Below are 23151 nucleotides of genomic sequence, written 5' to 3'. Positions count from 1 at the left end.
AAGTCATTAAAGCGTTTCATTAGCAAGTTGTTTCAACTATTTGTGAGAAATGCCTCCGGGAATTTTTTGGAATGCTGACAACAATATTTTGATCTATGGGCTACAGTTCAGATTTGTGTTTTTCTAAAACAACAACTTTAAAGATGAGTACACCTTAGAAAATATTTGTACTAAAGCCAGGTATTGTTTTGCAGCTGTTGTTCTCTTATTATAAGACTCCATTGACATCTCAGTGAACCACAAATTAGCGTGTACAGCTGCTCTCAGTAGGACTACTTAGAGACCAAACAATGGAAGTTGTCAGGAAAAGGGCAGGCGTAAAACATAAAGTCTTCAAGAAATAAAGTGGTGTGTCATCTTCTGGATGGAGCTGAGGTGTAAATGAGCTTCAGTTCAATACCTGTTTTTGTATCCACTAAAATAAGCATTTGATACTAGATTATCTGTTACTTTTGTTTTGGTATTTTTAAATTGAGAGCGTTTAATTAATGCCCTTATTTTTCCTAAAGGGATGCCATTTATCTGGGTTTTTTTCCCAGTTCTTTGGGTGATTTTGTGGTACACTTTTTTTTCCTGTCAGCAGCATGATTCAAATTATTGGCAATCAAGAGGTACAAGTAAATGAAGCATAGTAAACAATTCTGGAATTTTAAATTGGCTTCAGATTGTTACATAATAATTGTCAATACACTTCCATAGCTTAGTTCTTCTTGTGCTGCTCTGTGCTGGAAAGTCTCATTTGTAATTTTTGATGTTTATGATTATGTATTAATACAGTTATACAGTGATATGTCTGTCCCTACTTAGTCATATTCATAACAGTATTTTTTTGCTTTTAAGCTTCTTTTACTATCTAATTGTGTAAAATTGGTACATGGAATAAAATTAATTGAGCAGCATAGAGTCTAAATAGTAGTGCATTTTATACACTATACAGTGCAATCATTTTCATATCTGTTTTTCAGAAAATGAAGTTGGAGAGTAATACTTTCTGAAGCTTATTTACTAAAATCAATTGGTTACATTTTCATTTTAATAAGTTATTAAAATGAAAAAATATTGTTATGAATATGACTAAGTAGGGACAGACATATTTGAAGAAATAATAGGCCAAAGAAGTGTCTTCAACTACTGTTTGCTATGAATAGGGATGTTTGTAAACACTATCAACTTTTTAAAAAATATACTGGAAATGTGGTTTGAATTATAATATAAACAAGCAGTTTCTTACACTTATTAAATTTCTGGTCATATAATGCCAATTCTCTAGCATAAAGAAGGCAAGGTGGGTGGTTTTGTGGAAAACATTTGTTTTCCTAATGGGAAAAAATCATTGCACACTACAACATGAAATAATAGTTCTTTTTAAATCAGTAACTTGCATTTTAACTTTCTCTCTAACTGGAAAATAAAGGCCTTTTAAAACCACATGGATTAGTAACACTTCCAGCCTTATACTGGACGCCTGTCTTATAAAGATGTCACAAGTACAGTGTGGGAAGAAAGTAGGAAAGAAGGGATATGACTCAGGTGCTTATTTGCAGTTCGTATACAGAGATATTTCTTACAGGCTGATGCCTGAGGATTCCACTTATTGTCACTTCCTGCACTTTATTGCCATTACAAGTGGTCTTGAAACCCAGTACTTGAAAATAAACATAACAGTCTAGTACCACTGTGGTACGTTTAATTTTTTCCCCCCTCACAGTGTTTAGTCACTGAGCTGATGAGCGACTCACGAAATACCCTGATGGACCTAATTTTTTTTTTAAATGGCTTCCACTGATGTCCTACAGACAATAATTATGATGTGCTAGTTAAGCCCAAACTACAGCTGAGGGATTTTACTTTAAAGCAGAGGCTTGGGCGCAAAAATGCATTTATAGCTCTTTGTCTGGCACCTCATTATGCGTGGGCCTGATTCATTAAGTAATTGGTTTGCAGTTGTTTACATGAGTATTAAGGCTTTTATTCAGCAGTCTTTGAGAGATACATTGTGCAAATGTTGCATGTTATGAATGCAGAATGAGGGGCAGCGGACAAGTCCTATTGGCTAAACACTGCACTCTGTTGAAAAGCAAGTAAAAGAGATTGGGTGCTGCTTTGCATAGCAATGACTTTCTTAATAAGCTTTACAGATTAATACACACAAGCTATAAAAGATGCAAAGAGATACTCTTAGCACATTTATCCATGCTCATTTCACTATTATGGCACTGGAGATGGGAAGAATTGAGTGCTTTCATATTCTTTTTTTTCCAGTGCAACTTCAGTGCATGAGACTTAATAGAATCCAATGTTTATTGTATTATAAATTGTGGGGGAAGTAGGCAGACCTGCAACAGTTTATTATTAAAGATTCTTTCAATGTAAATCTTTTCCACCATTGTGTGTCCAACAGCAAAATCATTTTGTGGTTGAGTGGGGATGAAAGGCATAATGTACGAAGGAGTGAGTCTTAATAGGAAGCTGCTCTCCGATTGAAGGCCACTTGTTCCCTTTTGTATGGAGGTGCATGCCACAGCTTCCTCTTCTCCAGCAAATATTACCCGGTTGTATCCTAGCTGAAAATCATTTTTTTGCAAGCGTTCCACTGAGTAAGACAAATACACTTAAACTAGGAGGTAAACTTTCAAACTTAATTATTACATTATTTTCAAAGGAAAGGAAAAAAATATTTAAATGAAACAAATGATCCAAGGGAAACATAGCCTTACTAGTTCTATCTTAATTATTAAACCAGTGGCCACAGTGCAATGTGTGTGGCATTGGATTGCTCTGTAGCAATACAATCAGCCAGTGGATGTCAGTAGCAGTCTGTCCTTGCAGGTTTGGGCTAGATGCAATGCCTTTTCTTAGATGCATTTTCTTTTGCAACATTTGAATGTAAAAAATAAATTAAAGCCCAAAATATTTAAGTTGGATTCCAGAAATATGCCTTAAGATTCCAGTATATACCCATTTACCAGAAAATGTCCCATTCTTTAATAGGAATTATTTTTGAGTTTCATAAAATTCTTATCCGATTGGTTGTTTAAACTGGCTTTCTGAGCAGAAGCTTCTTTTTCTTGAAATATTTTGTTCGCTTGAGTAAATTGCTGGTTACTGATTATAGCTGTTTGTACTGATGATTTCAAATATATCCTCTGAAATATATCCTCTTCAGTTTAATCTTCACGGGTAACTACAATGACCAGTAGGGGTCACTGTTTCTTTACTAAATTAAAATTGTATTCTCAGTCTATTTCCAATTGAAATCAATTTATATTCATGAAACTATTCAAATCATTTATAATCAATGTAGTAGGTTATTCTACCTCCCCATTCCATTTGTTAGAATATAGGAAAAAGATACATTATTTTATGTAGCAATATAATGTATCACAACGCTTCTGAATATGGTTATTGAAAATTTATTTTTTTGTATCATATATGAAGTCTAAATACAGAAATAATAGGCATTTATTCTTGGAGATTTTTAAAAAATTGGTTCTGAGTGTGGCTGATGAACGAATTCAGCTTCTACTACCACCTTTTTGACTTTACCCATTCCTGTGCCAGTTCCACAGCTAGGGAAAGGAAGGTGAGCAGTAGCACAGGCTTGGAGAATCTTTGTGATATCAACAGCCACTTAACACTAGAGAAAAAAGAAATCAGAAGCCACAAGCATTACTTAACTGACTGTAATAATTAAGTAATTTTAAACTACTTGTCTTATTGGTTCTTAATTATATTACAAATTTCATAAATAAATATTTTAATATTTTGATGAATATTAAAATAGCTATCAAAAATATTGTAGATGAAAAATATTGGAGACCATTATTGGAAGGTCCTTGCAAGTGTCACATTTTCTCTACCTAGAGCTTTTGCACTATTTTCCAGTATTTATTTACCACCATTTATAGTTTGTCAATTCCCAGACAACTCTGACTTGATGATTTCACAGACTAAAAACACAATAATTTATATAAAACAATGCAAAGCAAAGCATAAAACATGACCGGCATATGAAGGAAAACCACCAAAAGACACAACATGACTCCACTGTGTCCACCACTAAAGGGAGACCTGCCTAATCCATCTAACTAGGTTTTCAAAGATCATCTGAAGGCAAAAATTGGGGACCGTGCAGATCTCTGGAGAGACGCTGTTCCTAAGGGCAGGTGCCACAACAGAAAAGAACTTCCTGGGTTCTGCTAGATGTTTATTATTTATTTGATGGGACTCGGAGCAGGGGATTCTGTGGAGCAAATAGGACAGGCGGAAACTAGAGGAAACAGGTGGTCACTGAAGTAATTAGGCCCTACACCACGTAAGGCTTTATAGGTGATTACCAGGACCTTAAATTGCATCTGAAGCCAACTGACAACCAGTGCAGCTCACGTAGTTGTATGCTGCTGAAGATAATCAAATTTATATACACTAGATGAGTCCCTGATTTTTTTTCCTGCATGCATGATTATCACTAAAATGTTAGTTCTGGAAGTGGTAGTGTGTACCTAACATATTAGTGAGAGTAGGGTTCTGTCTGGAATCTGAGGGCCAAATTATGTGATGGCAGGGTTTATGTTTCTCTCTACATAAAAATAAATAAATAAATAACAGTTGTCTAATCTTAACTTCAAAAATAAGTATACAAAAGAGGGATATTGAATCTCCTCCTACCTTATTTCTCAGTAGACCATCACCCAAGGTCATAAATAGGAAATCTGCAGCACTCCAGAGATTGCTGAATTATGACTCCCAGCTTCTCTCACTGCTGGCTTCCTAGGGATGGTGGGAGTTTAAAAGAGCAACATCTAGCATGCCAGAGACTACTAGATGCTTTTCTTCCAGCCTGTATTGAGGAGATAGATGTGAGGAATGGTTAACTCTACTTGCCTGAACACTTCTTTTAATTGAAAATCAGACACTCCATTTTCTCTTATTCACTTATTCGCACAACATGCTCGTTAACAATAACAATGGCTGCCCCCATCACACTTTGGTCACATTTGTTCAGAAGTGGCTTGACGGAGGAGAAGAATGAGAGTTAGTGACTCTATCTCATTCCTTCGTATATGTTGCTAATATGGGGAAAATACAGATGAGAGAGAAACAGGCTGGTCATAAACTACCAGAAATCTAAAATCATGGTTTTTGCCCAGAAACCAAAACAGCAAGCTCGGATAACTGAACAGAATTGAAAAATCAAACAGCTACAGTTCTTTAAATATCTGGGATAAGTCTTCCATGACGGGATCCTGGAAAGCCCACTGTGAACATCTTTTGCAAGTTGCAAGTGACATCAAAATGTACAAAAGATTCATCTACTCCCACGGAGGTAAACTGATACCAGCAGCATTGAAGCTTTTTGAAGCTAAAACCTTTTGCGTGGCACAGATTGGATTGTACATAATGAAGAATACCTTAGAGACAATACAAACTAAATTTCTAAAGTCCCTACTTGCCCCCCCCCGGGTATCCCCAATGCAGTGCTCAGGCTGGAGTCTGAGATGCCTAAAATTGAATTTAGGGCATGGAAACTATCTGAGACATATTGGTTAAAGATTAGATTCTTTCCCACTGGGCTGCTTCCACTAGTCCTATCTCATAACTACCCTTCAGCAGGGACGCTGGCTGTAGAGCAAAAACGATGAACTACTGTATCATTCCAATCTGAGTATATGGGCTGCCTTATTATATTCTATCAATATGACTTTTTATTTTATTTCTATTTTAGCGTAATTGTTATGTTATCAGTTATATGGTGGTCTATGACCGAAATAATTTTTTTATTTTAATTAAATTTAAAGATGAACTGCTGAGTTGCCTGTAGACTCTTTTATATTTTTGGACTACACTTGGGCCAAAAAGCTAGTGCTCCAAAGTTTGAGTGATTGAATATTGATCTGAAGTCAGCTCATTCTCTCAGAACTCTAGAATCCTACTAGATACGGATTCCTGGGAACCAGCAAGCTTCTTGTACGCTTTCATTTCCTCTAAGTTGAGGAAAGGATCTTGTAGGGCTAGGCACAACATGCTCCCATTAGTGCTTCTATACAGCAGGTATGCCAGCATCCCCATACCCCAGCGTACCTGCCCTTGCAACTCCAGGGTAATCAAAACAATCCAACACGTCATCTTTTACTATATCTTCTACAAGGATCTTTGAAACAGTATTATAACTCTTCTTTTACTGTGCTTGTAGGGAAGACCAGATGGTTTCTAAACTCACCACCTCCTTCACACTCAAATTGTGATATCACCCACATGATAGTCAATTTATTATTGCAACAGTTAAAACTAGGCAATAGTTAATTTCAGACTTGCTCTTACAGAGGTTGTACAGGTCCCTGCCTGAAGAGGCTTACTTAGACACATCTAGGAAGTTTTCAGGATTTTGTTCTGGTGGGCTCCCAGGGCTAGAATCCATGAATGGTTCAAATGTAGAAAAGAATAATCATGCATTTCAAATAATAGAATCATGCATTTCAAATAATAGACCAAAATGTTAATATATTTACATTTGTGATGGAAAAATACATTAATTTGAACCAATATGGATTCATCAAGGACAGATGGAAATCTGATTAGGTGACTTCTCAATACATTGGAATGAAAAAAATAATATTAATCTTATTCACCCTAGAGGCATACAAGGACTTTGATATATTGGAACACCCATTTTTTCCTCAAGACAGTGAAAAAATCTAAACAAATTAGATAACCTGAAACTATAGTTTAAATCAAATAGATTTGCAAGAATCAACTATTTGGATTCACAACCTGTAATTATATCAAAAAGAACCAAAAAGGGTTGCCTTCTCTTTTCCCTACTCTATATAGTGTCCATAGAGTCTCTTCTACTGAAACTACAGCACAGTTCAAAATACTGATAAAAGTAATAGCCCCTTAGATAGAAGGTGATGAGTGCCTTTGCAGATGACATTGCTTTAATGCTGTCTAAGCTAAATGAGTTTTTCCCTTTGATTATTGAAGAAATATTAAAATATGGAGAGGTAGTGAGTTTCAGAATTAATTTTAAAAAGACAAAGGCTTTGTCCGTCAACATCAGCCCCAAATTAGAGAATGAGGTAAGAGATAAGTAGAACTTTAAGATTTATCCTAAATAAATAAAATATCTTGGACTTTTAATACATTTTTTTGATCTAAATTGGGCACACTAAGTAATTCCTGAACTAGAGGAAAATCCTAAGGGGACAATTTCAGTGTCAGATTTCTAAAGAGCAAATTTAGTTTTTTAAATATTTATGGTGATAAAAAGAGGAATGCTTTATGGATGCAAAAACCTTTAAGATCTTTAAAGTTCTTAAAACAAATCCTTCTCTGGAAGGATAAGGGAAAGTTTACTGAAACTAATGCTCTGATGGTATTATACTCCAATTTCTTTAGCATAAATGATGAGGTTCTTATATAAGAATTGTTGAAAGAGCTATGGTAACATTGGAGCATACTGGCACGTTTGGTGAGATCCAATAGATATGGAAATTAGTAATATTTTCATTTTTCTCCCAACACTCCACCAAAAAATCCCACACCATATCTAAAAATGTTGGCTTGTCTTACTCTGGGGGTTTGTAAATGGGGTGTGGGGTATATGAGGTCCATGGAGTACCTACCCTTAATGTAGTTAAGTGCCTGCTGCTTGTATTTTTGTTTGCAGTATTGCATTAATAGTAGAAGATTCAAAACTAAAAAAACAAGCATTTCTTCACACAGCACAAACTATAGAATTGTATATTCTATTTGCATATTTTTAAAAAGGAAGTAGACCAATTCATGAAGGAAAAGTCTCTTACTTAAGCTCTTCAATAACGGAATACATTATTAAATAAATAATATTCTTTATCGGAAAGCATGGTAGGGAGATTCTATAGTTCTTCCTTTTGAGTGTTTTGAATTTGAGTTTGAATCAGTTCCTTATTTTAAGTCCTCTTCAATGTCTGGCTTCATTTAGCTTATCCGACTAAGATTTATGTAAGCAGTTTAATAATCCATAAGACAAAGTGATACAATCAACTTTTGAAGACTGACAAGATATTCTTTGTTTCAGTAATGAAGAATCATAAACCTTGTATACAAATGGTCTTATGTGACATTATGGCACTCTGCTTAGTTGTAGCTGTGGAAAAAGTAGACATGTACCAAGCTTCAGTGGAAAATGAACACAGTTTTGAACTCAGCAGTACCATTTGTGCCAACACTGCTTATGGTTAAGAACTCATAAAACAAATTGACAGATGGTTCATTGTAGAGCATTGCAAAGATAATTTTTTAATTGTGGAACATTTTTCTGCAGTAACTTGCTTAGCTCTAAATGGATATCTGTAATTAGAATTGGATTCTTACCTGTTTGTGCCAAATCCCTCTTCCTGACACAAACAAGTTGGTGCAACTGTGGCATCAGAAGGTATAACAATTGTGATTATACAGAAGTGGAAAAGAAAGACCAGGAAAAAATGAAAAAGCAGAGTAGGGGTAGGGGGCTACTCCAATCAGATGGAAGGATATAGGAACCCTATTATGAGATGACTTAAAAAGAAAATTACTATTCTGGAATATAGTATACTAATGTTGCTCACATTATCTTGTGGTAAATATTCCATTAAAGCTATCATGCCACTTATTCTATTCAAGGTCACTTCCCAACATATTACAATTTTAACATACTGAATTAATATGTATATTTGCTTTAAAATTTTCATCCATGCTATTTTCTATCTTCCCATTTCACATACATACATGTATGTACATAAGCACTTTTCTTATATCCAAAGAAAAGTGTCTGAATCTAGAAATGTGAACAGTCAGATGGTGCTGTGCCACCATTGTACTATATGTATTTCTTGTACTATATGTATACCCATTATTTATGCAGTCATCTTACAATAAGTATGCAACGTGTCTTTCAACAAGCTTATAGCAGTTCTGTGGAAATCTTGGGAAAAGAACAATACATTCTTTCAGTTGGACATGCTTTCATAATTATACCGTATTGCTGCCATCTGAACACCTAATCAGATAGAGATAATTTTTTTCCACAACAATTTGTCCCTAACCTGATCTTTCAGGTCTTCAATGGTGCATTTTTAGCCACTGTAACTGAGTCCATCCACTTTGCTGCTGGTCGTCGTCTTCTCTTCCTTCCAGCTTTCCCAGCATTACAGCCTTCTCCAGAGAGTTAGGTCTTCACATAATATGTCCAAAGTAGGATAATTCGACCCTGGTCATTTGTGCCTCTAATGAGAACTCTGGGTTCATTTGTTCAATGATCCATTTGTTTCTTAGCTGTCCACAGTATTTTTAGAAGTCTTCTCCGACACCAAAGTTCAAAGGCATCAATACTCTTCCTATCCTGCTTCTTCACAGTCCAACTTTCACTTTCATAGAGTGTCACAGAGAATACCGTGGTTTGCACAGTTCTGATCTCTGTAGATATAGACACATCATAGCATTTGAATATCTTGTCCAAGGCCTTCATGGCTGCTCTACCAAGTGCTAGTCTGTGGTGTATTTCTTAACTGTTTGCTCCTTTACTATTGATGGTTGATTCTAAAAGGCAGAAGCTATCTTCATTGTCAATTCTAAGGCTGGTGCTTCTACCTGTTGTCATTAGTTTGGTCTTCTTTATATTTAATTTTAGTCCCATTTTTTTCACTGTGCTCCTTGACTTTCATTAGCAGACTCCCCTTAATATATATTCAGGATATAGGTTGAATAAATAAGGGGAGAGTATACAGCCTTATTGCATTCCTTTGCCAACCTGAAGCCAGTCTGTTTCACCATGTTCTGTCCGTACTGTGGCTTCCTGAGCATAGATTTCATATGAGGACAATGAGATGTTCTGGGATTCCCATTTTTCTAAGCACATTCCACAGCTTGATGTGATCAACACAACTGAAGGCCTTTCTGTAATAAATGAAGCACATAGTGACTTCTTTTTGAAATTCTTTGGCTTTTTCAATTATCCAGCATGTATCAGCAATAATGTCTTGTGTTCCTCAGCCTTTTTTAAAGCCAGCTTGAACATCTGGCATCTCTTTTTTCATGTAGGGCTCTAATCTGCTTTGATGATCCTAAGCATTATTTTGCTAGCATGTGAAATTAAAGGATATTGTACAATAGTTTGCACACTCTGTTAAGTCTCCTTTTTTTAAAATAGTGGAATGTGGATTGACCTCTTCCAATCTATTGAGCACTATGTCATTTTCCAGATTTGTTAGCATAGCTTGGTTAGAATCTTTAACTGATTCATTTAGTCTTAATATTTTTCAAATATAAAATCTGAAAAGGCTGACTTCTGGGGAAAAGGGTTTCATTGTACTTCATTTTAGTACATATATTAAACAAGAAATAAACTTACTAAGAAGTAATTCTACAACATTGGTCTCTTAATACAAATACCTTACATTTTACTTCTGGAGGGGGATTATTTGCTTTAATGGAGAAACAGCAGATTGTCAGATCATAGCCTTGATCGTATGTGCTGGCTTTTAAATGTTAACATTTGGCTGACAGCAGATTTCCTCTTCAGTGCATTTTTATGTGCCTTTGCATTTCAGGAACATCTGTAAGCCTTCCTTCCCATTGCAGAGTGTCTTGTTTGAACCAGCAGGCTCTCAATATACCTTAGAAATACATACATACATACATACATACATACATACATACATACATACATACATACATACATACAGGCATACGACTAAAGATCTCTTTACCACAAAGCTGTCTAGTATTGTTTGTTTGGACACTACTGATCACCTATAGGAAAGAAGCAGTGTGGGAGAGCTTGCCCAGATTTGGTTGGTGTTGACTCTGAGCAATATCTCATCAACAAGAAGCACATTCAGGACAGGTCTGTAAGAGGTAGGGGAATCTTACGTTGTGTAGAATCCCCATTTTCTGCCAGTTACCTTCATTGAATTAGGATATATGGCTTCAGTGACCTCTGTCTCATAATACAAATAGTTAATTCTCTTATATTGTTCTAAGATGATTTTGCAGCAGCAACACACAAAAGATCAAAATGATTCCAGTTTGTTTGCAGGCTCACAGAATTTGTGATGCTCAAGGCTTTACTTTAGCAGAACCGAGTGAGGGTTGCATTTGCATCAAGATCAAAAGCAACCAAAACCCGCTTATATTTATATAGAAAAAGGAATGCAGGTAAGGGATCTCAACTAGCAGAATATTTTTAAGCCACAGAATGAAGCTATATGGTGAAGAGGAAAAAATATATTTCTTTTCTAATACTTTTAAAAAGTACAGTCTGCTGAGTTTCAGAAGGTTCAGCTATTTTTAATAAGGACATTTGAGGCCATAACTGACCAAATGTGAATAAATTTCAAAGCCCTTTTATTCTACCAATAGAACTTACTTTCAGTGGAAATTTGTTTCCTCCAAGCTAGTCATTTCCTATAAAATATACTTTTATTAAACTACTTACAAGCTTGTGTTTCTTCGCTAATTTTTAAAATATTGTTCATAGTGTGTTGTTTTTCTAGGGTATGATGTTGGGTTACTACGTGCTGGATGTACCGTATGCACATGCACAAAAAAAATGTAAAGAACCTGAATCCAGAAAAAATTGCAAAACTGATCTCAGATTGGAATAGAGAAGCCATTTGGAAACTGGGAAATCTCAAACAGTGGGACACAAGTATTCTTCTTGGTGGGGTTGGCTTTGGTTGAAACTGAACCCTAATAATGGTGAAGTTATTAGTCCCCTATTCTTAGAATTCAGTTTAATCTTTTTAAATTATGTCTGAGTGTATTCACGTGCCCTATCATTAAATGAGCACTGATATATCTATTTCTTTTTTTACAGAGATGAAAACCAAAGAGGTATAATATCTACAGTAAAATCTAAAGGTAAGGATATCATTAGTTGTAGTGACTAACACAATTTGAGATTTTTTCCCCTTTCTGGCAACAGAGAATCTTGCTAGACACAGTTTAGGGCTCATACAGTCCAACATCTTGCTTCTAAGAACCTAAATGCTTCTGAGAAGGCTGCAAGAACGACTGGAACAACACTCAGCATTTTTGCTCCAACAGTTAGGTAAATAAATGTTGTGCCCTTAAGTCAGTCTTGACTCCTGAGGATTGGCAAGTCCCTGCAGTTTCCTTGGCAAATATTTTTGGAAAGGGCCCTTTCCTGCTTCCTGGGGCTGAGAGAGAGTGACTAGCTCGAGGTCACCCAGTTGGCTTTGTGCCTAAGGCAGGACTAAAACTCATGGTCTCCCACTTTCAAGCCTAGTGCCTTTAGCCATTACACCAAATTAGCTTCAGTTATTTGCAGAATAAGTCTTTATTTTGTGATCATAGCTATTAAAGGAAGATTGAAAGAGGGCTAATAGTTATCTTCCTATCTGTGCCCTCTGCAGTGAGGGGCAAATGGGATCACGGTGGCGATGTAAGCAGCATTGTGACACAAGCTCCATCCCTTTTCTATCTGCATTACAATATTGTATGCCTTCCCCCAAAGGGCAGAACCTTACGCTGCAACCTCCTTTCATCGTTTTGATGAAAATAATGAGAGCCTGAAGATGCTGCTTCTTCACATCTTTTGACCATGACTTCCACAAATAATATTACACATTATATGAAAAAGCACTTCTTTTTCTGCATTACACAAACTTAACCTGGGGCCATCTATTTATCTCTACACTGTAGGTACTTACTCTTTTAACTCAGATGTGAGCCCTCCAGATGTTGGATTTGTTATTCTTGACCACTGGTCCTTATCACTGAGACTGATGGAGGCCAGAGTCCAACAGCTGGAGAGCCACAGGCTTCTTGCTGTCTAATTAGCCATTAATTATAAGGAAAGTGCTCCAGTCCAGTGATTTCTGCATCATTTTTAGCTCTACAAAAGCCTTTTGAAGATGAGCGTCAGAACTGTATATACCATTCTCAGTGTGGTTGCACTATCTTAAAATACATTGATTCTAGCTTTTATTTGTCTAAAACATAAAGTGGTCTAGATCATTCACATTTTATTTCTTATCTTTGTTATGAACCTGGATCAGGGGTACCCACAAGCCGTATTTTTGAGGGCAGCAAAATGGTTGGGCCATATCCCAAGCAGCAGAGATGGGGTTTGGAAAGGGAGTTTTGGCAGATTGCGTAGTTTTTAACTATGATATATGTCTGGCCCAGCCCAAGGACAAGGGTGAAACAGTCCAGTCGAGTTCAGTTCCTTTATTCGCTTACACCATACAGACAGAACCTTGCCAGACTAAATCTATCCTACTGCAACTAGCGGACATACCCTGGGAGATTCTAGGGAGTGGCTGTCCTGAACCTCTTACTCTTTTCACGCTCCCCCTGCGGACTGCGTTGTCTTTTTGTCTCCTTTCCCCTCCTGGAATGCACCCCCCCTTCCAGATGGCCTTGCTCTCTGTTGCTATCCCCCACATCACCCTCCCCTTCATAGATACATTCCATCACAATATGCCTATTTTGAGAGCTTATACTACAGTTTTCATTTATTTCATATAGAGGTAGTCTTCACTTAATGACCGTTCGTTTAACAACGGTTTGAACTTACGGCAGCCTTGGAAAAAGTGCTTTACGACTTGTACTCACACATACGATTGTTGCACTCCCCCACAGTCATGTGATCACAATTTGCGACCTTTTTATGACAGCCGTTAAGTGAATCACTGTGGTCATTAAGTGAATCACTGAGGTCGTTAAGCAGTTTCTGGCAAAAAAATCCATTGGGGAAATTGGATTCGCTTAACCACCACAGTAATTTGTTTAATGACTATTGCAAAAATGATCATAAAATTAGGTCCGGTCACATGGTGACTCATGTAATGACTACCCCACTTAATGACCAATTTTCCAGTCCCTATTGTGGTTGTTAAGCAAGGACTGCCTGTATCAAAATGGTGATAAACTACACCTTCAGTTTTCAACAATTATGGGATTCCTGAGGGTGCAAAACTAAAATTGGAGGGTTGCAAGTGGCCCTGGGCCCACAGATTGTCTTCCTCTGCCCTAAACAGAAGATAGGTTTTGCTGCATCAATCAAAATGTGGATGCCATTTTTGTATACCAAATGCTAATAACGACTACATTGGGTACTTCCTGAGAAATTTCCATTGCCCAAAATGGGAAACCATTTTTCTTGCAAGGTTTCTAGTTCTTCAGGATTAATATGTCTAAGTCAGTGGAAAGGGAGGCTGTCTTGTATTTCTAGCTCTTTTTTATCTTTTTACATTATAATGATGATGACTGTTTAACCTCACTCCCCCATCTTTTCACCCTTATACCTACAAGAAATTTGTTTTTCCCTTTGTCTCCTTCCTCAAAAAATAAATAAAATAAGGAAGATAATCAGAAAAAAAAGTTTAATGAAGGTGACAACTGCACAACCCCTTAGATGGGGACAATGAATCAGATCCAGTCCATAGATGAATGGAAGGAGAACTTCTGTGGCTCTGATTACAGTTAAATAGGGTATCATACAGTATTTAACATTTGTACTGTTACCTGGTTGCCATTTGTTGAAGGCTCTAAATATCCTAAATAATATAAAGTATTGGTTATGTTGAAAGTAAATGACTTGTCATTTCTTCTCGCGTCTGTTTTCCTAATCCAGCTTTTTGGGGTGAATCTGACGATAGCAATTCTGATATTGAGGCAGCCCTACGTCCTCAGATACACTGTTCACAGGAAGATGGATTCAGTGATTTCTATGACTGAAGGCCTAACTTGCTCCTCACTTACAAACAAATGATAAAAAGCCAGTAGCAATTTTTCAGGAGAAAAGTAGCTTCAAAAAAGGTCAATCTGGAATGAATATCCTGTTGGCACTTTTATGTTCCTTACCATTCTAGCCACTTCTCCACACCAAATCTCTCAGCCTACTTTTAACCAATACGTTTGTGAATTATTGTAATAGTCTTCTGAAAACTAAGCTCAAAGAGCACCAAAACCCAACAGCCTAAGACAGCATTTACACCTGGATTTGTCTGAAATCTGAAGAACAAACGAGAGAGGAAGAGTAGTTTTGGAGCTAGAAAACTGCATGCCTTTATGTATTCCCTCCTTCACCCGTTCCTTGATCTAGTTGCTCCACTGAAAGTTTTTTCTTGTACTTGAATGGCCACCAGACTAATGGATCCAGTTCAGGCCAAAACAACCATGATGTTTATTCATGCTATTATGAATTATGTATTAAATAAAGAGCAGCTGATGGTGTTGGGACCTCGTTTATATTTGTAGCTTTAACCCATGACAACTGCTTGCATCAGGAGGGAAGCTTTTAGTAATGGAAATAGTAGCTGCAAAGGGAGTGAAAAACCTGATTAAAGAGGAGCAGGGGCAAAAGGTTAACTTTTTTGTGGTTCCAGTCTGGATCATGCTCTCCTGCTAACTACTTAAAACTTCACACAATGAGCAATTGTATGAATAATGGCATTTCTGGCTTAGCTCTTAACTTTTTAGCTGTAGAAATAAAGCATATTATTTCAGAAATCAAATTTGTAGACATGTATTTCATCTTCAGTTTGTTATCTTAGACAATGCAAAATATTGTATTTGTTGTCTGTCTATACTCCAATAAAATGTACTTCTGAAAACGTGGAAGAAACTGTTCTCACAATCATTGTTTATATTTTGAAATTGATAATGATTATCATTAAATAATCTCTGTGGATTGAAACAAATGGGATCTTCACAGTCAAAAAAGATTTGTCTTGACCCAGCAATTCATTGGAAGCTGTGGTACTAAGTATTTGCTTCATGCAGGACTGGTCACTGGGTCACAGAACAGTTTGGAATCTCAGGATAATTGGCTCAATTACTGAACCGGCTCCCAGTTTCCTTCTAGGTGCAATTCAAGGTGCTGGTTATTACCTTTAAAACCCTACATGGCATGGGACCAGGTTATTTGCGGGACCGCCTTTCCCTAAGGACATCTGCCCATCCTACCAAATTGGATAGGCTGGGCTTGTTCCTAGACCTTTCCCTTAAACATTGCCATTTTACAGGACCTAGGAAGCATGCCTTTTCTGTGGCAGCCCCTGCCCTATGGAACACCCTTCCCCGGAGGTTTGGCAGGCCCCCACCTTTTAACCTTCTGAAAAGCACTTAAGACCTGGCTTTTTCCCCAGGTGCTGGGATAGGGTGAGATTGGTCGGATGACCTTGTGTGGGCTGTATGGGAAAGTTTATTGTGGAGCCAGCCTTTTGGTTTTAATGTTTCCATTTTATTGTATATAAATATTGTTTTATTTTGGGGTTGTGAGCCACCCAGAGTTTGGGTCAAGATGGGCAGCTATATAAATGTTTTAAATAAACAAATAAATAAAAATAAAGTAAAGTAAGGTGGAATCTTGTAGCCAAGGTGGTGCTAGTTTTTTTTTTCCATTACATTAAGCCATTATTTATTTCAACAAGTTTTTGTTAAAGCCACAATCACTGGAATCTTAAATAGTACTAAGCCATGAGTCATGCTTTACAAACAGGTGGCATTATCTTAAGCCATAAAGTTATTTCTTTGATTTTGGCTTAGTACAGTGAGTCAACTATGTCACAATGGAACATAATGGCTAAGATATTGGCATGAAAGTCCCGAATTTGAACTTTATTTCTGCCTGAACTATTTCTTTATTTAATTCAATTTAGACGCTACCTGATTCCAAACCAACTCTGGGTGGCTCACAATATTATAAACAATAAAAAACCAATAGAGAACAAAACAAAATGGGATTTGGTCACTCTATACAAAAACATAGACAAAAACACATTCAGCAAGAGGCTCCATCCATCTGAACCCAAGACGTTGAAGAACAACCATGTTGTCAGAAGCCTCAGTTCCATTATCTGTCAACAGGGTGGAAGCACCAACAAAGAGATCTCATTCTAGAGGGCAGGCACTGCGACAGCGAAGGCATACTTCCCAGGTCCCGATAGATGTCATTATTTAATTGGAGGAATCCAGAGTGCACCAATTCTACAAACACATACCATCTGGGCAGAAACTATGGGAGCTAGATGGTCCCACAAATAACCTAACCTTATGCATGTAGGGCTTTACAGGTGATGACTAGCACCTGGAATTGCACATTGACAAATGATATTCCATCCAACAATATAGATGGAAAATCCCCAAGTCCAAGAGGCCTTAATATCCACAGCCACTTGGTAGGATTGGGTTGCAGTCTGTTCCTTCTTATCCAGGCCTGCACAGGCACCAGGACAGGACCTCAACAGCCTCACTTGGCTGGCCTGGGGTCAGTTATACTTGTCATCAGCATATTAATGATACCAAATCCCAAACCAGTGGATGACCTCACTCAGTGGCTTCATGTAGTATTAAATAAGAGGAGAGAGATCCTGTGGCATCCTGCATAAGAGGGTTCTAAGGGATGACCTGTCCCTTCCCACCAACATCAACAGGAACTGACCACAAAAGAAAAGAAGCACTGTAAAACTTGGCCTTAAGCAAGCCACTTTATTTCAGCCTCAATTCCATTATCTGTAATAGTGACTTAATATTAGAGTTGTTTTAATGATTACAACTAAATAATGCACATGAAATGATTTGAGCATTCTGCAATACCTGACAGGCTTATGTAGGGGGAAAAAATTAACATCAGAAATACATTAATGAGTTTTTGGAAATTTGTAATCCATCAAACAGAATGCAGTCCACCAGCCATATATTTTAATCTGTAAGGGAGCTCCTTCTATTTTTTCATTGGATCAGTTGGCCAGTGGGAAATAGATCACTGATTTCCTGCTGTTACAAGAAATGGGAAACTTTGCTAGTAAAGCACCCTTTTCCTTTTCCTTTTCCACAAGCCATCAGCCTTATCAGCTCAATGGCTGGCTTCTTGCTGCTCCTCATAGGTGCTTTGCTTTGAAAACTAAAGGCCTGAGAGAAGAATTAATCTTCCTCTATCCCAATGCACTCTTTTCAAACAAAGCAGAGCTGGCAGCCAAAGCAAAGGCTGTAGGGATACTGACGAAAAGTAGGGACTGATCTGCTGTAATTTGATAGGTCACTTTGGAAGCATTATCTGGGTGAGAATTTTAATCATGCTATTTATTCATTCATTCATTCATTCAATTTGTATGACTGCCCATCTCAACAAGTGACTGGGTGGTGAACAAAATTAAGTTATAATGGTACAAAAATTAAAAGCATAGCAGCCAAGAATATATCATATAGCAAAATCATTAATACAAACAAGAAACAGGTTCCTGCACACACTTGGGGCCTCAGCCTAGAGCCAGGTCTTTAAGGACTTATGAAAAGTCTGCAGGGTCAGGGCCATCCTGATCTCCGGAGGGAGAATGTTCAATAGGCCAGGCACTACAGCAGAAAAGTCATGCTTCCTGGGTCCTGCCAACCAGCATTTCTAAGCCGACAGGACCCAAAACATACTTATCCTGCCAAACCAGATCAGTTGGGTAGAAACAACTGGGAAAAGACAGTCCCTCAAGTAATGGGTCCCAAGCCATGAAGGGCTTTAAAGGTGACAACCAGCACCTTGAATTGCACCTGGAAGCACACTGGTAACCAATGTAACTCACAGATAGGGGTGTTACATGTGCTGACTAACTGACATCATTTACTTCCTGTGCAGCTGCATTCTGCACCAGTTGAAGCAGCCCCATGTAGAACACATTGCAGTAGATCAGACAGGAGGTTGCAAGAGCATAAATGACCATGAACAGGGCCTCCTGGTCCAGGAATGTGCACAGCTGGTACACAACCCAAAGATGTGCAAAGGCCCTCCTAGCCATGGCTGCCACCTGCTCTTTGAGTAGGAATTGTGAGTCCAGGACCTCCAGATTGCACACAGGGTCTGTCTGAGGCAGTGCCACCTCACTGAAGACCAATAATGGGAGGTCCCTGACACTAGAAGTTCTAAACACTGAAAGCCACTCGGTCTTGCTTGGGTAGAACCAAAGCCTGTTGCACCCCATCCAGGCTCCCACAGCCTCCAGACAGTGGGACAGATGTCCACAGCATCACTCAGGTGGCCTGGGGTAGAGATATAAACTGAATATCAGCATACTGGTGATACCTCACCCCAAACCATTGGATGACTTCACCCAACAGCCTCACATAGATATTAAACAGAAGGGGAGAAAGGACCAAGCCGAGGCACCCCACAAAGAAGGATCCATGAATTAGACCTCTCCCCTCCTATCAACACCAACTGGAAACAGCCCTGGAAGAAGGAGGAGAACCAACACAACATGGTGCTGTTCTTTCCCAGAGCTGGTCCAGAAGGAAACCATGATCTGTTATGCTAATGTAACGATTGAAGATACTGGAATTAAATTCTAAATCATAATATAACTTTAGCACAATTCAGCCAATTGGTAAACTTGTTTATTTTGGAGAGATTAGCTCTGTTTAAAGATTTCTGCAATATTCTCAGGCTATGGAATGTATTTCCCTGGGAGCTATATTTATGTATGTGTTATGTGTTTTCCCAACTTAACTTACCATATATAATCACAGATAAACCCATCCACGGATAAGCCAACCCTCAAAATTTCAACCAAAATACCATGAAAAATGTGTTACCCATGGGTAAGCCAACCCTTGAATGTTTAACTGCAGTGAAAGGCAGGAAACTGCAAACTGTTATGTCATCGTTTACTAAACTGCAATTTTAAAACCATGATGGGCTTTAAAAAATCTGAGTTCTGGTCTGCAGATAAGCCAAACCCAATTTTGGGGGTATATTTTGGAACCTAAAATTCTCAGCTTATCTGTGAGTATATATAGTAAGCACAGAAAATTGCTATTGAATAAAAGTATTACGGAGGGGAGAAAAGTTTTATATTTTGATTATGAAGTGCATCACTACAGTAATTTAATGAAGTACCTATTATAAAATACAGTAATTCAGTAAAAACATTAATGTACAACTGTACAAGATTATTTTTAAAATTGTCATTAAAGAAAGCATCCCCAGAACAGCTTAGACTTTAAAATCACAATTTATTTATTTATGTCCTGCCTTTTGTTCAAGAGCTGACAATAGCATACATAGTGCTCCTTTCCTATTTTTCCCCATAGCATTCCCCTGATATAGGCTGGACTGAGACAGAGCGAGTAGCACAAAGTCACCCAATCAGCTTCCACAATTAAGTTTTAAAAAAATGTTAAGTTAAAAAAAAAATCTCAGAATCCCAGATCAAGAAGAAAGCTCTAGTGATTAAAACATGGCTGCATCTGAGGGTTTGTTTTTTTTGTCCTTAGTCTGATAGAAATCCATCAGGTTCTTGCGGAACCTAGAGTTCCACAGAACATGGTTTGAAAAACTCTGGACTGGACCTTGGGTCTTTCTATTCCTAAACCAACACTTTAACCACTATACCATACTGGTTTTCTTTAGACTTTCAATTTACAGCTGAAAATATATACCTTAGAAAAAATAAGAGAGAAGCAAAAATTAGCTTAAAAGTTCCACTGCAGCTTTCATGTTAAAATATTAATATATTAAAGGGACTCAAAGAATAAAATGGCTTTGTTTACAATTACTATTAGTGGCTGAAAATAATTTTTCTGGGCAGTCTGCTATCCTTAACATTTACTATTACCTTTCTATCCAGATTACAGCAGACCATGGAGTTAAAGCTATGTTCAGCAGACTTACCCCAAATTGTCTCTTTCCTTGGGCTACAAGCAAGTAGCAACATCTACAGAGGAATGTGCGGATATAGATTTTTCAGTTAAATACTGCCTGTCTAGTGCAATTAAGAGACCAGGTTATTTGCCCTAGAAAGAAATCTGCTCTCTATCTCCTCACTTTGGTATCATTTAAACGAAGACTATTTATGAAAACAAGATGTGATATGTTTCTTTCAGCAATTCTACAGGGCAGATATATTCTTATTCCATATACAGAGTGCCTTTGCTTTGGGAATCAGGAGCAATTGAAAACGTTATCTGTGTGCTTTTATACTGTAATTGTTATAGAGAGAGTCAACTTAAATACATTACTGTGATCCTGTCAGATTTCTAGCCCATAGAAACCTGATTTAAACTTTATGTACTTTTAATAGGTAAGGATTTGCACATTAGTCACAGCTTGGCAAGATGTCATATAATAGCCTGTAACTTTAGGGAGGAGATAATAACAGCTATCACCACATGGTGCATTTTAGTGGAGTACATCTTAATTTCTTAATAGTGGGTTAGTGATAAAGAGTTTTATTTATATGGGAAATATGGTTAGTATTAATCAAATAATTTATATGGTTGGCTTTTGACTGCAGTAAAGATGAACTTGAAGTCAAATACAAATGGTTTTGTACTTGTACCAGAAGAAAAAGGAGAAAGGAAGGGATATTGGCTACTGGTCTACAGTTATTCAGAACTTCTGGGTACAATTATTTTTGTAGTAGCTTCCCACTACCGCCTTAATAAGGTTGAACTACTAGTAAAAAGGAATACATAACCATGTGGACTCAGCTGAGCATCTCCTTCGCAGTAGATTTAGAAGCTTCAAGGGACAAAGCAGATGATTGCCTGAATTTTTCCAAATATATTTTTCTCAACATCAGGCTCTAAAAGCAAAGACATCAAATAGTACTTTACATGCCAAAACTGTGTAGCACTTTTGATATGCTAAAACTGTAGAATCTAAGTCACAATGTACAATCATTTTTGACTTCAAAGTGTTTTGAAAATATGTCACAGTGAACTACTAAGGGCTCTGTTAGACCACTCATCAGGTAAAAGCCCATAGACTTTGATCCCCCACAAAGACTCCACTGAATGAAACTGAGTTGATACATTGGTAGAAAACATTTAATTGTTGCCTGCATTACTGCCATAAATTAGGCTTGATAATCAGCTATTACTAGTGTTTGATCCCATTAAAGAGGAATTTTCCATCTCCCAGTAATCCCTGGCTTGTTTCATTATCATAGGCTTGGGTATTCGCTATGAGCTGAATGAACTATGGAAACTGGGAGAAAACATTTAAGAGCAACCAAATGAATTGCTCAGGGTATTCCCGCCCCCAGATAAAATTTACAGTGTTTATGAAGATCAAAGTGAGAGAAGTAATTTAAACACAATGATGGCCATTGCTCTTCTGATTTGCAAGATCTATTTTTTTATTCTCATGTCCAAATGATAACAGAGAAAAACTAAAACTCTTGCTTTCATCTAGTGATGACCTGGAGCTTTGCAGCCCATATCTGGTTGCCCTAATGAATCACAACTGGCTGAGTATATGCAACATGCTGGTTAATGAATTATTCTATAAATAACATGTAAATCATCACAAAATAAGTTGTGCAAATCAGGCAACTGAGATTTCTCTACCCTGCAATGCACAAGCTAAATATTTTCCACTGAAATTAAATTACTCTAAACAAACAGTTAATCAAATGGGCTACCCCCACTGTGTTACCAATATGTCTCCCTGTCCACCACAATCACATACACAAAAATAATGGAAAAGAAGGACATTGTGTTATTCACTAGTAGGCCTCTGGTCCAGCAGCAGCATTCTTGCAAAGCTACTTCTTCAATTCCAGCCAGCAGCTCCTGTTAAGGAGAGATTCCAATACAGATCTTGAGTTTGCCCGGGGGGGGGGGGGGGAAGTGCTCTACCACAGATTCGGATTCCCTCACTGAACACACAATACAGCACCCTTCTACAATCCAGTTCCATGCCAGATGCGTGGAACTTCCGTAACAAGAATTCTGATGATGGGCACGGAAGGCCAGTTCACCTGCGGGCCCCCGGATTGAGCAAGGGTGCAATCCAGTGGGTTATAACTTCAAATACGGAGTACACTATGCCAAATTCGGATGTATGGAGGGAGCGGTAAGCCAGTTGGTAAAGTTAGAAAAAGTAGTTTTTGAACAGGCAAAATAGAGCGTAAATTTAGCGACGGATATGCTAGCGATTTTCCCGAAATGCCCTCCGGCCAGTATTATTTAATTTACTAGCTATCAATGAGTACCCAATGCAATACTACGCATCCGCCCGTCTTTTCCCGCTGCGAGGTGCCCCCGCTCCTCCACCTGCCACCCGAAACTGAAACCATTTTTCCGTTCGCTTCGACCAGGAGAGGTGGAGAAATTACGTCACTGGTCACGTTACCCTACGCCCTGCGCAGTTCCGTCCTTTACCCATCGTGC

General features: G+C 37.8%; 1 protein-coding gene across 3 annotated transcripts in view; it reads left to right on the top strand.

The window, feature by feature from the left end:
• KIZ (kizuna centrosomal protein) overlaps positions 1-15604 on the top strand; it is a 79599-nt gene extending 63995 nt beyond the window's left edge. For all 3 annotated transcript variants that reach the window (XM_088131336.1, XM_088131335.1, XM_088131337.1), the window contains 2 exons: positions 11837-11880; positions 14621-15604. In XM_088131336.1, coding sequence (XP_087987462.1) covers positions 11837-11880; positions 14621-14724 — 148 coding nt within the window. In that variant the 3' untranslated portion in view covers positions 14725-15604. The remainder of the gene's footprint in view (positions 1-11836; positions 11881-14620) is intronic.
• Positions 15605-23151: the final 7547 nt, after the last annotated feature.

Source organism: Python bivittatus, unplaced genomic scaffold (assembly GCF_059951505.1).
Source record: "Python bivittatus isolate LINGU-HERP-01145 unplaced genomic scaffold, Pbiv_v1 ctg000960_np1212, whole genome shotgun sequence".
NCBI lineage: Eukaryota > Metazoa > Chordata > Lepidosauria > Squamata > Pythonidae > Python > Python bivittatus.
This window is presented reverse-complemented; position numbering and strand designations above follow the sequence as displayed.